Below are 16035 nucleotides of genomic sequence, written 5' to 3'. Positions count from 1 at the left end.
TTGCAGAGCCCTTCCGAAGCCCCTGAGGAGGAGGAGGAGTGATGCACTTGTTGTCTGAGGGATGTGGGAAGAGGGCTTCGTGCATCCGCCGCCGCTCACCAGCACCAGAAGGACGTTTGCTGGGGATTCTTTGGGGACAGATGCCAAGTGGCACTGTGGTGGGACTGGGATCTCTTTGCATCCTGTGAATTGGGTCACGGGGGGGGGGGGGGGGCTTGTTGGTTGCTCTTCCCCTTAATGCGGTCACCGTCGAAGGCCCCCGTAGGAGTTTTGTGCTCGAGGTAAGTCCGTTGAGTAGCGGAGCACGTGTAACGATGCTTACAGAGGGAGGCAGAACGGGGAGAATTCAGCGAGATGGGGGGAATCGTGCTGCTCTTGGTTTTTCTCCTTTTTATTTTAAGCCAGGGCTAAGCACGCTTCCACTGATGTTCCAGCCAATTCACCTTCTTCTTCAGCCCCCAGCTATCTGTCTTCACGCTGTAGGGATGTTGAGGAGCTGGTGACGTTAGCCGAAGAGTTGCAGCACGTCTCCAGCAGCAGCCCCAGCCGCCTGCGCTCCCTCCCCGATGCCTTCCTCTTTATTTTTAACTCGTGCCCAGGTTTTTTGGCCTGATTGCCCCAGCTCCGTGCCGCTGTTCGGTGTCGGTGCTTGCAGGGTGATGAATCCAACTCTGGGTCCGTGGATGTGAACGGCTGTCCGTCTCTTGCAGATCTCACCAATATATTTGAATCGTTCCTGCCCCAGCTGCTGGCCTATCCTAACCCCATAGATCCTCTAAATGGTGACGCTGCAGCCATGTACCTCCACCGACCAGAAGAGTACAAACAGAAAATTAAAGGTAAGGGCATTCGGAGCACGTTGCGTCTATTCGTAACGGCATCAAGACCAGGTTTGTGCCCGTTCCTTCCCGTCACAGCAGCCCCTGTAAAGGAAAGCAGCCTGAAATAAGGGGTGGGTGACACTGCTCGAAGACGGTCTGCGTGGTGTGGGCAGGGGTTTAACTCGTTAGCGGATGCGAAGCAGGGAGGGCCGTAAGCATAGCGGGGCAGGATTCGGTGTTGTTTTCTGGAGATGGGGGGGAAAAAACTAGGGAGAAAAGGCATTTCGCTGAAGAAAATGACAAGGAAAGGTGCTCAAATGGAAACATCCAGTCCCCTGTTAGTGAGTAAAAGTGCTGTTAGCAGTTCTGTGGAAATATATCTGAGAGCAGGAATCGAGAATCAGCTCAGAAAGCGCTTCTGTACGGTGACAGAGCAGGAATTCTCAGTAAATGCCAAGTAATCCTTCGCTGCCTCCTCCAGATGAGGCTTGTCGGTGCCCTGCCCAGCTCAGGGGGTGCTGTTTAAGAAAGCTGCTGGCCAATTAGTGATGGCTTGAAGGGTGTGACAAGGGTAGACAGTCTTGAAGATGCCTCTGCTGATGAAAAAGGGAAAGAACTGGAGTTATTTCTGAGGACTGAGCGGGGCTTGAAGTTTGGATGTGTCAAAGGGACCTTCAAAGAGGAAGGGACTGACTTTTCCTGGGATCGCTGGGAGCAGGATGTGGTCACAGGCTTCCAGCTCAGCTCGGGGAGCCTGGGCTAAGCGTTAACGGTGACTGGGGAGGATGGGTGAGCCCTGGCAGAGCCTGGGAGGGTGCTGCTGTGTCTGCCTGTGGAAGGACAAACGAAACGAGTCGGAAACGAAGAGCCAGTAGCTCCTGGGGATCAGGGAAGGGTCCCGTTAAGGACTCTTCTGGATGAGGTTGAGGATAGAAGGACTATCCTGGCAAGCGAAGCGAGACACAAACTGAATTAATTTTGCGTGTGAAACCTGAGAAATGAGAGAAAATAAAAACTACGCTTTATACGGGTGCTTGGCCTTCCCCTGAATCAGCTGCACGTAGACAAGAGCAGAGGCAATGGGCCTGTGGCAAAGGCCCTGGACTTTTTATCCCTCGATCCCCACAATCGGTTTTAATCTGGTAGCTGGTAATGCACAGCCTTTGGTCTGCATTTGGTCTTCAGCTAAGTTTCGAATAGAGATCGTGGCCGAGTATTTTTGTGGTCCCTCAATAACCACGAGCCTTGTTTGTCTGCGGGAGCCCGGCCAGCAGGGTGAGCAGGGCCTGCTCAGCAAGGACGGCATCCCCCAGCAGCACGATCTTCCCGGCTGAGATGGGGCAACAGCTTTCCTAACAGCATTGCAACATCCCTCCCGTCTTCAGGGAGCGCGGGCGTCCCGGAGAGACGGGGGGGGGTTTGGTGGCGGAGCCCTTTCATCAGGTCTGCCACGTCAGGCCGGAGCGGTTAAACCTCGAGTCGTTTTGTTCCGCTGCAAAATGACCCTGCGTCAACTGCGGGGTGGGATTTTTTTTTTTTTTGAGGGTGGGACTCCGAATGAGGTCAAGCCAAGCCGTGATTTAAGTGCTGAGTTATTCAGCACGCTTTGCTCCGCTCCTCTGACAGCTGCGTGCCGAGATCATAGGAACTACCCTGCAGAGCTGGCCTGTTCGGCGTCCTCAAGCCCATCGCCTTTTTTTTTTTTGTCATGTGAACAAGCTTCAGGCAAAGTGGTTTGTCGCATAAAATCTCCAGGGTGAGCATGAGGGATACTTCGGGTGTCCTCTGTGCTTTAAGGAACCCGGGGGAAAAAAAAACAAACATAAAGCACCCTGGAAAAAGCGATCAGGCTGATGGTAGCCGGCAGCAGGTGCCGCAAGGAATGTCCTACGGGAGGCTAAACGGGGCAGCCTGCTCCCTCGTTTCCATCCCAACAGACAGACACAGCCCGTGAAGATGATCTGGAAGGAGCCTGAAGGAGCTGAAACACGCCTCGTGTTCCCTGTACCCGAGAGTCCTGCCTCTGTCTCTTCCCAGGCTTGCGTGACAAGCAGAAGAGAGCTAAACGTCGCCGTTCCTCATGTTGTAATGTTTTTAAAATAGCCTCGGACACGTTAAAATTGAAGCACTGGATTCTAACAGCTTCCCTGCTCTGGGAAAGATACGTAATTGATTGCTGCTTTTCTTCGTTTCTTAGTTCTGAGCGCACAGAGCGGTAGTGAGGAGACAGGCGTAGACTTCAGAGATGCTGCACGAGGTTTGGAGCCGCCGTGCTTCGTGGTGTGAGCCCTAAAGAAATCAGGATTTATTATGGGATGTGTAAATATTTAATATTACTGCCACAAAGCTGGAAAATGTGATGCTCAGCCGTAGAGCCTTTATGTTGATCAAGCAGTAAATGGACGCAGACCCACGTCCTCCTTAAAGATCTCCTTTTTTTTTTCCACAGTCCTCATCAGGGTGCCTCGTCTTACTGCTGGTACAGGCAAAAATGGCTCAACATCAGCTTCTGTTGAGCTCTTAACTCCCTTGGGTCTTCCTTTTGCCTTCTCTTTGGTAGGTCTAGCATGAAAGCTGCTCTGGGGAGGGCAGGGTGCTGAGTAGCAGCAGTCAAAGGGCGCTGAGGGACGGGTTGGACGTTGGTGCTGGGAGCGGAGGGCACCTCTGGGAGCAGCTCTCCCATCCTGCGTGTGCTGGCTCTGAGGTTCCAGCGTAGCTGTGCTGGTGTTTTGAAGAGCTCACAGGCACGTACCAGCCGCAGGGCATAACCACAGCTTGTTCTTTTTGCCCCGGGGTTTAAAAACGGGTGGATCCAGGTGGAATTTCCCTGGTAGGAATGGGTACATCAAGGCTTCTCTTTGTGGATTTGAAGGGGCTTCTGCGGAAGAGTTTGTCAGTATTATTTAGATGTTTCGGTGTCCTTCCCTTAATAGACCAAAGATCCAACTTCAGCACAGTGTTCGGCACAAAAGCTCCCTGGAAGCTTGACCTTTCTCAGATGAAACCTGCAGAAAGGCCCAGCCCAGGGGCCTGGTCGTTTTCCTGGGCAGAAGATGGCATTTTACACTTGACGTGCTTTTTAAGTCTGATTTTATCGGAAGCAATTTAGGTTCAGGCAGTTTCCAACAGTAAGAAATGGTGGCTGCTGTGTCTAAATCATCAGTGGCTGGAGAACGCTCGAGGCAGGCAGCAAAGGAGCACTTCTGCCCCCTGTCCTGCCATCCTAGGTGGGTTTGGAGTAAGTGTGGAGTGAATCTGATCCTGAAGCTCCCAGGAAGAGGTTACCTTTGTCATCCTGGACATCCCAAGTCTTGCAGCAAGGGAACTTTGGTTCCCTTTGGATTGCACGTCCATTGCGCGTTGCGGCGTCCATCTCTCTTGGCCGATGGCTCCTGCCCCAGCCTCTGCAGCCCCTGATCTCTGCTACGGGTAGGAGATGTGATCAGGCAGAGCCCAAGCACCGTCATATCATAGTCCAGCCCCTTCTGAGAAGATTTTCAGTGACCAGAACCTGAGGACGGAGGACGAGGGTGCCTTTCGGTCCACGTTGTGTGCTCCAAGAGCCCGGCATCACCCCGAGTCTCTGCGGTGCGCGGAGAGGCCTCGCGTGCTCCCTGCTTCCTGGTGTTTACAGAGCTGCCTTTAATACTTCCTCAGTTCTTACAGCTTCTTGTAAAACAGATTGGAACAGCAGCTTCTGCAGCCCGAGCGAGCAAGTTACTAATGTATCTCGGACTGAAGCTACGGGCGTCATTAGCCTGAGATGCTGAAGCTCTTTGGGCTCAGAAGCACCTTCCAGCCAGCTCTCACGTGGAGCTTTCCCAGGGCAGAGCTTGCCTGCCGAGGCCACCGGCTGCTCCATCCTGCAGACCCCTCCGTGAGGATTTGTCTTCAGGTTCTGCCCGTCCCATCCTCCCGGGCCTGGAGGAACCACCTGAGCTCTGTGTCCCTCTGCCAGCTCCAGAAACTGGGGGGAACGGTGAAAGATTTCTTGCCGAGTGCTGTCCCTTCCAGCGGGCTGAAAGGACCAGAGCAGCCTTGCTGCAGTCTTTTTAAAAGCTCCGTCTTTGAAACCTGTGCTTTAGGACTTACAGGTACTAGGTGTGTCCTCCTGCGGCTCTGCCGGGCATCCCCCTGCCAATGGGATATGGAACAAAAAAACTTCTGTGCTCCCGGAGGAGGTCCTCGGGCACCTCATTCCCTTCTGTTCCCGGGGAGAAATAAAGGAATTCACCGTTTGGAAGGCTGCTAGGCTGGTACGTGACGCATTTCCATGCAGGGACCCAGCTTGGAGCACGAAGGGCTGGTGGAATTCCCCCTCGCTCCAGTGTTTTAATGTCGCTCTTTGGGGGAGGCTTTGCGTTTTAGTACCTTCGTGCCTGGGAAGGAGACGAGTTTGCAGCTGAAATTCCCCAAAGGCATCGGAAGCACAGCTCCCGTTTGTTTCCTTACTGAAATGCAGGGTGGAACAGGTGCTGTCAGGATGATTCCTCACTTTTTTTGTGCTCTGAAGCTGCTTTTTCAGCGTGGACGTGTAGCAAGAAGGCCTTCTCTGCTGAGATAACCCGTGTGCTGAGGACACCAGCCCCTCCTTGAGCCTCAGCAGGGCTGCTCCGGGAGCCAGGAAGAAAAAAGGGGGCGTGCTTTGGGTTTTCACTTGAAACAAACCTATTCCCTTAAAGAAACCTGTTCCCACAGTAGCCTTCTGCTCTTTCTCTATCCATCTTTCCTTGAACTCCACTTAGGCACGGTCTCTCCCATCCCAAACTGGGGACACCTGGTTTGTTCTGAGACTTCTTCTCTTCCTCCTCAGCCTCTCAGGTAGGTTTCGGTGACTCCTGTCCCGTGCTATCGGTTCAAACTTTCAGATCATCATTTTTTTTAAAGCTCTATAATAATCGACACCTCGATGGGTTTTAGGTTTGTTCTCGGTCACCGTGGAAGCTTCTGCTTTGGCAGTAAACGTAATCCTATTACAGTAAATGTGAGAAAACCCTACGAAGGAGAACTTGGGTTGTTTCTAGCTGTGTGTGTGCCTGTGTGCCAGTGGTGTGGGAGCACGGAGACCGCGCGGTTTGAAGGATCGTGCCCATCTCTGATTGTCTCTGGGTGTTTTCATAGCGTGTTGCCGGACAGTTCTGCCTTTGCTCAGAGAAATATGGCCATCCTGCAGTAAGTGCTGTAACGCACGCCATCTAACCCCGCCAGCTGCGAGTCCTAGCTTAGCCACCCCTCTCCCTGCTGAATATATGCTGTCTAACGTCTTCTCTTTTCTGTCGCACGCAGAATACATTCAGAAATATGCAACAGAAGAAGCACTAAAAGAACAGGAAGAAGGCACCGGGGACAGCTCGTCCGAGAGCTCCATGTCCGACTTCTCGGAAGATGAGGCTCAGGATATGGAGTTGTAGTAGAAGAGGCAACCTGCTTTTCAGAGAGACTCTAATTTCCTAACCATGAGAAGCAGACTATAATATTCATATTTAAACAAAGCAATTTTTTTTATTACTAAACAAGGTTTTTATGAATAATAGCATTGATATATATATATATATATCACCCTTTAGATCTTGATTTTTTTTTTTTCTTGGTCGTTTCTCAACCCGAGGTGCATCGCATATTCCCACATTCCATTTTGGTAGCAATATGCAGCCCGAATGCATGCATTCAGATTCCATTTGGCCAAGTCAACTTGTGTGCTACTGAACTGTCAGCTACGACAGCTGCCCTGGTAGGTAGGGAGTTAGCCGAGACGTTTGCTTTCTGATCGATGTTTCCAAAGCCACCACCTTGGATGCTGACCTGGAACGGCGTTTTTTTTTCTCAAAGTAACAAAGGAAAAAAAATCTGGGGGATAATAAGCTAACCGTGTAGATCAGACAGTGGAAGAACAAAAGGTGCTCCTTCAGGTCAACCTTGCTGATCGTATTTTGTGTGGAGTCACGTTTAAAACAAACAAAAAAGGTAAATAACACAAATGCATGGAGCTATTCAGAGCATTGGAGCTTAAGAATTTTGACTTGGATTCTCAGTCCGTTTTTCTGCGTGGACTCCTGCCTGCCCTTCCGAACTGTAGGGACTGACAACCACTGGTCTGTTCGCTTTTGGGACTTTTTGAAAGCCTTCACCGGGATGTTGCTCACTTTCTTGGTCTGGATTACGAGCTGTTCCCTTCTCGGGAGGAAAAAAAAAAAAACACAAAACACACAAACAATGCTCTCTAAGCAGTGCTTTGATTTAGCTGGAGCACATGTGAAGCCCGACTCTTACTTTGTCATAGGTTTTGAAACTGCTGCCCTTTAACGGCTTCAGGTTTTGCTTTTTCTCTTGCTTGGAGTATGGTTCAACACCTCGCAGACACCTCTGGCCCCTCGGAGGGTTCTCTGACCAGATGGATCAGCCTCGCTGAGAGCTTCAGATCCACGACGATTGGCCCATTGGCTGTAGTCCACGAATCCAGCGGCACTGATTTCATTTTCCTTTCCCCTTCTGCACCAGCTTGGTAGCCATCTGCTTGTGTGTGTACAACAGGATTTAAAATTTCTTAAAGTTAACAAAAAAAAAAAAAATATGATCTAGAAAAAAAAAATGAGATGAATAAAAAAAAAAAAAAGACTAAAAGCACCGATTGAGGAAGCAAGTGAATCTGCTTGTTTGGTTTTGTTGGTTTTTTTTTGTTTCTTCTTCCTTTCAGGACGCCTCTGTACGAAACGTTTGATTTCTCCTGGTGTCTTTCAGCGAGCTGAGATTTTTGTTGTTGTTGTTGCCACGCTACAACAGCCGCTGTAGCAAATGCCTACCTGGGATGCTGGTATACTTGAACTCGGATATCTGGGTGGTGGAGGTTTGAACTAAGACGGATTTCCAGTCAGAACGTTGAAACGTTACCTGCTGTATTTTTTGGGGGGGTGGTGGGGGGGTTCTGAGGGCTTTGGACGAGATCATTTTCGTTTGTGGTGCAGCCACGGGGCACGGGAATCCGCCCGCCCTGCGCAACTCTCGAGCGGAGTTTGGGATGTCGGACTGGGACGCTTTCCTTTTCCCAGAAGTGTTTTTTTTTTTAATATTATTTCCTTTAGAGATGCCACCAAGCTTTGAGGCAGGGGGGTCGGAAGGTTACAATCCTCTCATCCATAAAGCACAATCGATTTTTTTGTTGTTGTTGTTTCGGAGAGAAAAAAAAAAAAGAAAAGAACTCGTACCGTTTTGCTTTAGCATGATTTTCCTTAATAAAAATATACAAAGAATTTCCTTTTACCTTAATTACGGGCATGAAGCAAAGGGTTTTCCTCCCCTTTCCCCCCCCTTTTTTTTCTTCTTTTTTCTTTGTTTTGAAGCAGTAATGTAGGGCTGTGGCTAGTGACTGTGCTGAAGTTCTCTCTCTAGCATTTGTGGCTTGTTGGAAGGGTAATATTAACTATTTAACATGTAATGGTGTACTTAACTCTTATCTAGCACGCTGTTTTTGCTCATTTCTTTGGGGGGGGGGGGGGGGAGCCGCGGGTGCCTGGCGCTCCTTTAACTCGCTTACCTGCTGCCCCCGCCGCCTGCTTGTGCTGTAACCTTTTGCTGTAGGGGCTACTTAGGAGTAGAGCAAGTGCTGGGTGGTGATTTCGGTTTCAAGGGAGGAAAAAAAAAGAAAAAGAAAAAAAAACAATAAAAATTTGTATTTTTTCAATATGGTATAAAAATAGTGTTCTAATTCACCTCCTCCCCCTTCCTTTGCAGGTAACCCTTCCTCTCCCCCATCACCTTGTCCCCAGGTCCGATTCGAGGCATCGCCCTCGTCCCTTCCCCTCTCCTCTGGGGGGATGAGCGCAATCCTGAAGAAGGTGCCCCCAAAAGAAGTGCGAGGACTCGTGGCGCTAGTCTAGCCTGCCGCCTCGGGCCTCTAGAGCTGGTTTTTTCCTTGGGAAATGCCCCTGAGCGGGGCAGCGCTGCCAGGCTGGGCCCAAAATCACCACCCCGGCACGGCACAAAACCCCCCGCCCGTGCCCTTGCTGCACGATGCTCTTGGGGCAAGATGCTTTTAGGGGGTGAGCTGGAAAAGGGTTTGCGCTGCGGGTCGGGAACGCCTGCTTGTGGCCTCCTTGCACCCCTCTTTTTGTTTGTTTTCCCCCTTCCTCTTGTGTCGTTTTTCACCCCTTGGTTTCTGAGTCTTCCTCCTCCTGAAAGAAGCCTCCCTAAAACCTCTCTACGTGGTCCGGAAGGAAAAGGTGGAGCCCTATTGCAGCATGGCAGCTCTTCTTTGGGTCAGCTTCTTTGTTGGTTTGTTTGTTTTTCTTTTAAATTATTCAGAAAACAGGATTATGGTCACCTTGCCCTCTGTTGTGGGGAGGGGAGCTGCTCAGCCCCCCTCTGCCCCCCAGCCCTAGGCTCGTCCCTGCATCCCCAAACCTTGCTGCAGCCTCTGGGTGCCGACGTGGCACCGCTTCGCCTCCTGCTCCTGCCACCTCCTGCTTGCTCTCAAGGGTTTTGTGCCACCTCAAAAGCTGCCTCTTGGTGCACCGACCACCCCCCCAGCTCCTTGGGGACCCCTTGGTGTCACCGGCACCTTGCCTCCAGGCCGGGGCCGTGGTCCCCAGCCGCCTCCCTGCACCTTCAGCCCCACAGCCACTGTGGGACAGAGCCCACAAAGCCCCTTTGCGACCAGCCCAAGACCCCACAGCCCGGCTGGGATGAGCGGGGAGCCTCCTGCAGCCCCCACCGGGGTGGGAACCCGGGGCAGGGCGGGCGCTGTTTGACCATTTTGTCGTCTTTTCGCTTCCTTTTCGCTTGTCCCAGTCCCGCTGGCACTTTAAGCAGGGGTGTTTGCAGCACGAGAAATGGCCATCAGTTTTACAGCCTGTACTGGTACCCGGCGTGTGATACTTGAAGAGATCGGGGTCTTTTGCCCTTCGTTCGAGTCTAAGTTTTTTTTTTTATGTTTTCTTATTTTTTTTGTTCTCCCCTTTTTTCCCTGCGTTGTGATGTAGCCGGCACGTCGCCGCCCGGCCCAAACGCCTCCTCTCTCAGAGTATAACCTCTCCCCTAGTTGTGTATAATGAAAGAACTGTAAACTTTTTTTTAAAAAAAAATAATAAAAATGATGTATATACACCTCGGAGCCCGCCTGCTGCTTCAGCCCCGCCAGCTCCTCCTCGCACGAAGACTCCTGGACCCTTGGTGCTGTGTCCCAGGGGGGCTGCGTGCGTGCGGCCACCCGGGGCCGGCTTCGGGCTGGAGGTGGGAGCCGAGCTCGGGGCTCACCCAGTGCCTTACTGGGAATACTGGGAGAGCCCCCTCCTCCTTGTCACCTGCTTGTGAGGTGCCAGCGCTCAGCACCGGAGCTGGATTCGGCCCCTGGAAGAGTCCCCATCACCTTGAAAGCGCCGTGTGATGCTGGGGGGACACCCAAAAACGGGGCCGTGCTGCGCCGGGTGCTGAGCACACCCCGCTTCTGGGGACTGGGCTGCAGGGTAAATAATTCCCATGGGATTTGAGGTCCCCCAGAGGTGGCATTTTGGGGGACAGGACAGGGACGGGGACAACAGCCCACCTTTGCGCCAGGGTCTTGCAGGTGGCTCGTCCCCATCCTCCCTTTGCTGGGTGCAGCCCCAAATTTTTGGGGACTGGGAACCCTCCCCTCGATTCCCCCCCGCCCCCTCCCCCCCCCCCCCCCCCCGGGCTCTTTGTCACCCTCCCGGCTGGTGGCAGGCTGCCACCTGCTGCCAGCACCCGGCCTGGCACCCTCGGGTGACACCGGGTGCTGTGGGGGGGTGACACCCCGTCCCAGTGCCACCTCCTGGTGCCACCGCCAGCCCTGTCCCTTGCCCTGGGGAGGGAGCAGGGCAGGGGGCACAGCCCTTTGTGCCCCCCTTTGTGTGTCGTCCCCCCCCCCGCAGGGGGCTTTTAGGGACAGCAGGGGGTGGCGCTGTCCCTTCTGCCCAGCAGGTGGCCCCCGAGCCCCACCAGTAGCCTCCCACTCTGCCCAGTACGCGCACAGCTGGAGCCCTCCGTGTCCCCTCCTGTCACCTCCCACCCCACCGAGCTCACCGGGCTTGGGGCTCGGCGTGGCCGGGGCTGGGGACATGGGGACACCCAGATAGGGGCGGGTGCTGTTTGGTGACCCCGGGAGCACCCGGCGGCCTCATCCTGCCCGTCTGTGTGGTGCTGCAGGGCACTGAGCATGGGTGCCCATGGGGCTGGGGGTGCCATCCCCGTGGGACTTCGGGTGTCCTCCCCATGGGGGGACAGGTGCCATCTCACGGGGCTTTTAGGTGCCATCTCACGGGGCTTTGAGTGCCAGACCTGAAAGGTTCTGGGTGCCTTCTGTGTAGGCATGGGTGCCTCCTCCATCAGGCTCTGGGTGCCGGCTCCATGGGACTTTGGGGTTTTTCCCCCAGGGATTCTAGGTGCTGCCTCCACGGAGCTTTGGGTGCCACCCCTGAACGTCTCTGGGTGCCTTCCCCCACAATCTCTGGGTGCCTTCTCCACAGAGCTTTGGGTGCCAGCCCCTTGAGGCACTGGGTGTCTTCCCCATGGGGCTTTGGGTGCCTTCCCCACAGGGCTCTGGGTGCCACCCCTGAAAGGTTCTGGGTGCCATCTCACGGGGCTTTGGGTGCTTTCCCCGTGGGACCTGGCTGCCAGCCCTGCAGCTCGGCGGGTGCCATCCTCATGGGGCTCCGGGTGCCTGCACAACCCCTGTGACACGGGGACAGCCCGGTGATGCTCAGGACTTTGGTCCCAAGGCTGCTCCGGGGGGTGAGCGGGATGCCCTCCCCCCTCCACCTTTTGTCCCCATGTCCCAGCGGGTGGCTGGGACCCCGAAGCCCCAGGGGGGAACCAAAACCACTCCCTGTCCCCCCTTCCAGGCTGGATCTGCCGGTGCCCGAAGGACCCCAGCCCCATCCGGATGCCCCCCCCCAAGAGCTGCCAGCGCTGCAGCCTGGCCCCGGCCACTGACCCGGGGATGGGGTCGTGCAGCTCGGAGCAGGCACCGAGACAGGTGACCCCAAGGGCCGCGGGGGACACCTGAGCCCTCTCTGCCTGCCCCGCGCCGGCTCCGGTTACGGCCCGAATTGTTCCCCCGGCTGGAAGAAATGCCGTCAGCGCCGCGGGTCGGATCGGTGGCCATTACTAATGCATGATGCTCCGGCTGCGCCCGGCCCCCCTGCAACGGTGCTGAGCCCCCCCCGCACCGCCTGAACCCCTCAGGGAGGGACAGAGATGGGTTTGGGGAAGGGTCTGGCTCCATCCAGGCCCCGAACGCCGATTTGGGCCAGCGCTTGAGGTGCCGGTGCGAGGCAGAAGGCCGGGGCCCGGTAAACGAACGCGTCCGGCTGGAGCACGAGCACGGCACGGCTGGAGCCACGGCCGCGTGGAGGAATGGTTCTCGCCCAGGAGGGACCCAGGCAGGGGCGAGAGCAGCTGCTGCTACCCTCAGCAGCATCCCTGCCGCGTCCTGGGTGAGCAGGAGCAGTCCTGGGGAGCCCCCTCCCAGCGCCGTGCTGGCAAACATCGCCCTTCGCCCTGTAGTCGGTGGTCCTGCCCCACGTTTGCAGCCAGGGGCCCTTCCTCTCCCCGTACTCCTTGGTTTGCAGCTCCTTTTCCCAAAGGGAGATTTTTCCTCCTCTTCTGTGCCCTTATTTTCTCTGGGAGCCATCTCAGGCTCTTAGGGACCACCCCAGCTCCTGGGGACCGCAACAGGCTCCTGGGGACCACCCAAGGTACCTCCCGTCCTTGGGGACCATCCCACATCTTGTGGACCATCCCAGGCTCTTTGGGACCACCCTAGGCTCTCGTCCCATGTCTTGGGAACCAACCTGGGGGAACCTGAGCCCAGCAGCTTTGCCCCAAGCTCCTCACCCACCCCAAAGAGTGGGGCACAAAGCCGGGAGGGGGGAGGAGGGGGGGGGTCCAACTCCAACCCACCAGGGGAAGAAGCTGATCCCCTCACATTACATCTGAGGGGTTGAGTAACAAAAAAACCAACAGCCTTACCAACTCCCGCCCCCCCCGAATTCTGCCCCCCCATTCGACCCCCCCCCCCCCCCCCCAGGTCCAACCCCATTTCCAAGCTGGGCTCTCAGGGGGTTTTGCCAGCCCCGGCCTCGCCGCAGCCATAAAAACGTAGCGGGGAGGGCTGCGCGGCTAATGTACTCGGGTTGCGCTCCCGCATCCCGCCGCATCAATATTGCATTATCATTTCCATCCCCATCTGAGCCCGGAGAGGAGCCTTGGAAAGAAACCCGGCCCCGGCCGAGCCCCGGCCCCGAGCGCCGCCGGCCTCAGCGCCAGCGGGGCGGCTCTGCCCGGCCCCCGCCGCCTTTCCGGAGGCTCCTCCGCGTCCGCCCGCATCAAATATTCGGGTTAGGAACAAAGCGAGGTGGTGTAAATTTTTAAACAGGGCCATTTGCTCTGCTCGGCTCATGTTGGGTGAGGCCTTGAAGAAATTTCGGCCGGACCCCGGTGGAGCCGAAATATTGACGGTGCCGGGGAGAGGAAAGAGCTCGGCGCCAGGGGGTCCTGCACCGTGCTCAGGAGGGCACGGGTCCCTTCCGTGGATGGGGTTTGCCGCCCAGCCAGCCCTATGTGCCCGGTCTGCCATGGTTTTGTGCACCCACACTTTACCCATGGCAGCACCCCGCAGGTTTTTGGGTGTCGGAGCCATTTTCTGGGGTGGTGCCTGCGGCACGGAGCTGCTTGGGGGCATGGGGAATGTGGCAAAAGCTTGGCCTTGGTTTGGTGATGGGACCTTCCTGGGTCCTTTGGGACCATCCTTGTACAGGGGGACCATCTGGGTTGTCACCCTGCTTAGGGACCATCCAGGGCTCTTTGGGATCATCCTGGGCTCCTATGGGATCATCCCGGCACCTGGGGACCATCCGGGGTGTCTCACTGCTTGGGGACTCTTGGGAACTATCCCAGGCTCTTGGGGCCCATTTTAGGTCTTGGGGAACATCCCAGGGAGTTTCCCTTCTTGGGGACAGTCCCAGGTCTTGGGTGACAATCCCAGGATGCCTCCCTGCTCAGAGACCAGCTGGGATCTTGGGGACTCTCCTGGGGTCTTCAGAAAGAGCCCAGTTACTGGGGACCATCCCAGGCACCTTCCTGCCTGAGAACCAACCCAGGTCCTTGGGGACCATCCCAGGTCTTTAGGAACCATCTCGGGCCCTTAGGGACCACCCCAGCTCTTGGGGACCACGCCAGGCTCCTGGGGACCACCCAAGGTACCTCCCCTCCTTGGGGACCATCCTGGGCTCTTGGGGACCACCCCAAGTTCTTGGGGACAATCCCACTTCTTGGGGACTGTCCCAGGCTCTTGGGGACCATCCCACGTCATGGGGACCAACTCAGGCTTTTGGGGACCATCCCATGTCTTGGGGACCATCCTGGCCTTTGGGGGACCATTCGGGGGTCCCTCCTTTCTCTGGGACCATCCCTTGGTGCCACATCCACCGTCAGCCCAACCCCATCCCAATCCCCATCCCAACACCAAGCTCAGCCCCATGTCAGTGTCACCAGCTCCCCCCCCCCCCCCCCCCCGGCCCCCCAGGGCCCCCCCCCCCGGCTCTTCCCTGGGGTCTCACCCCCCAAAACGAGGAGCCACCGACCTCTCTTCACCCACCTCCACCCAGTGAGCGGCCGCCGCCAGGCCCTGCGGCAACCCGATCCCGATCCCAATCCCGTCCCAGCCCACCACAGGCCCCAAACTGGTCAGGCTGGTTTGGGGCCCAAGCCCAGCAGCTGCCGTGCTCGGGGGGGCTCGGGTGACCCCCCCCATATACGTGTCCGTGTATAGCCCCTATAAATGTGTATAAAACAGAGCCCCCATACTGGATTTAGGGTTTTTTATATGGTCGGGGCCTATGCACAGGCCGTGTGTTGGGGGCTGTACGTGGGGTGGTTTCGGGGGGGGGGGGGATGTTTTGGGGCTGTAGGCAGCTGGTTTGGGGGGGTTGTGGGTGTTTGGGGATGTTTGTGTCTGTTCTGGGGGTGCCCGTGTGTGTTTTGGGGAAGTTCCTGTCTGTTTTAGGGGAGTTTGTGGCAGTTTTTGGGGTGCTCATGTCTGTTCTGGGGGTGCCTGTATCTGTTTTGGGGGTTCTTGTGTCTGTTTTAGGGGTGCGTGTGTGTGTTTTGGGGGAGTTTGTGTCTGTTTTAGGGGAGCTCATGTCTCTTTTGGGGCTGTTTGCATCTGTTTTGGGGGTGTTCATGTCTGTTTTAGGGGCGCTTGTGTCTGTTTTGGGGCTGTTTGTGTCTGTTCTGTGATGTGTGTGCATGTTTTAGGGGTGTTCTTGTTTTTTTGGGGGGGCTGTGTCCATTTTGGGGTGTCCATGTGTGTTTTGGACATTTCTGTGTGTCTTTCAGGGATGTTATTAAGTGTTTTGGGGCTGTTCATGTACATTTTGGGGGGTGAATTGGTTTGCAGTCTATGAGCATATTTAGGGGTTTCTGTGTGTTTTGGGGATGCTCCTGTATGTTTTAAGGATGCTCTGGTTTGTTTTGGGGGTGTTTGTGTCTGTTTTGGGATGTCCATGTGCACTTCAGGGGTATGTGTGCACGTGTTTTTGGGCTGTTTGTGTGTCTTTTGGGAGCATTTGTGTCAGTTCCGCCGCCCCCCCCCCCACGGCTCTATGTGCATGTTTTGGGGAAGCTTGTGTATTTTGGGGATGTTTGTGGATGTTTTGGGGTCATTTGTGCCTGTTTCAGGGGTATTTGTGTGCTTTGGGAATGTTCATGTCTGTTTCAGCAGCACTTCTCTCTAGTTTGGGGGCATCTGTGGCTAGTTTGGGAAGATTTTGTTTGTTTGTTTTTATTTGGGGGGGTGGGGCTGGTGTCGTTTTGGGTGCATTTTTGTCTGTTTTTGGAGTGTTTGTGTCTGTTTTTGGGGTGTTTGTGGCTGTTTAGGGGGCGTTTGGGGCTATTTTGGAGGTGTTTATGTCTGTTTTGGGGGCATCAGGGTTGTTTTGGGGTACATGTGGGGCTATTTTGGGGGTGTTTTAAACTGTTTGGGGGGCATCGAGGCTGTTTTGGGGTGTTTGTGTCTGTTTTGGGGGTGTTTGTGTCTGTCTTGGGGGTGTTTGGGGCTGTTTTTGGAGTGTTTGTGTCTGTTTTGAGGGCATTTGGGGCTGTTTGGGGGTACCCAGCTGTCCTTTGAACACCCTGCTGTGCCTTTCAGAGCCAACCGTGCCCCCCGGGGGTACAGCCCAGCTCTCGGGGGGGGGGGGGGGGG

General features: G+C 55.3%; 1 protein-coding gene and 1 long non-coding RNA gene across 2 annotated transcripts; both read left to right on the top strand.

Annotated features, from left to right (window-relative positions):
- Positions 1-613: 613 nt before the first annotated feature.
- Positions 614-7390, top strand: LOC118156897 (ubiquitin-conjugating enzyme E2 H-like; the record flags this gene model as incomplete). Its single annotated transcript, XM_035311113.1, has 2 exons — positions 614-839; positions 6108-7390. Coding segments are annotated over 2 exons (351 nt in total), but the record flags the coding sequence as incomplete, so codon positions are not given.
- On the top strand, positions 851-2936 carry LOC118156898. Its single transcript, XR_004746492.1, has 2 exons — positions 851-1315; positions 1474-2936. It is a non-coding gene; the product is annotated as an uncharacterized LOC118156898 (long non-coding RNA).
- Positions 7391-16035: the final 8645 nt, after the last annotated feature.

The sequence above is a fragment of the Oxyura jamaicensis genome, assembly GCF_011077185.1.
Source record: "Oxyura jamaicensis isolate SHBP4307 breed ruddy duck chromosome 1 unlocalized genomic scaffold, BPBGC_Ojam_1.0 oxy1_random_OJ106541, whole genome shotgun sequence".
Classification (NCBI taxonomy): Eukaryota; Metazoa; Chordata; class Aves; order Anseriformes; family Anatidae; genus Oxyura; species Oxyura jamaicensis.
The sequence above is the reverse complement of the archived record's forward strand: the minus strand, read 5'-3'. Positions and strand labels throughout refer to the sequence as shown.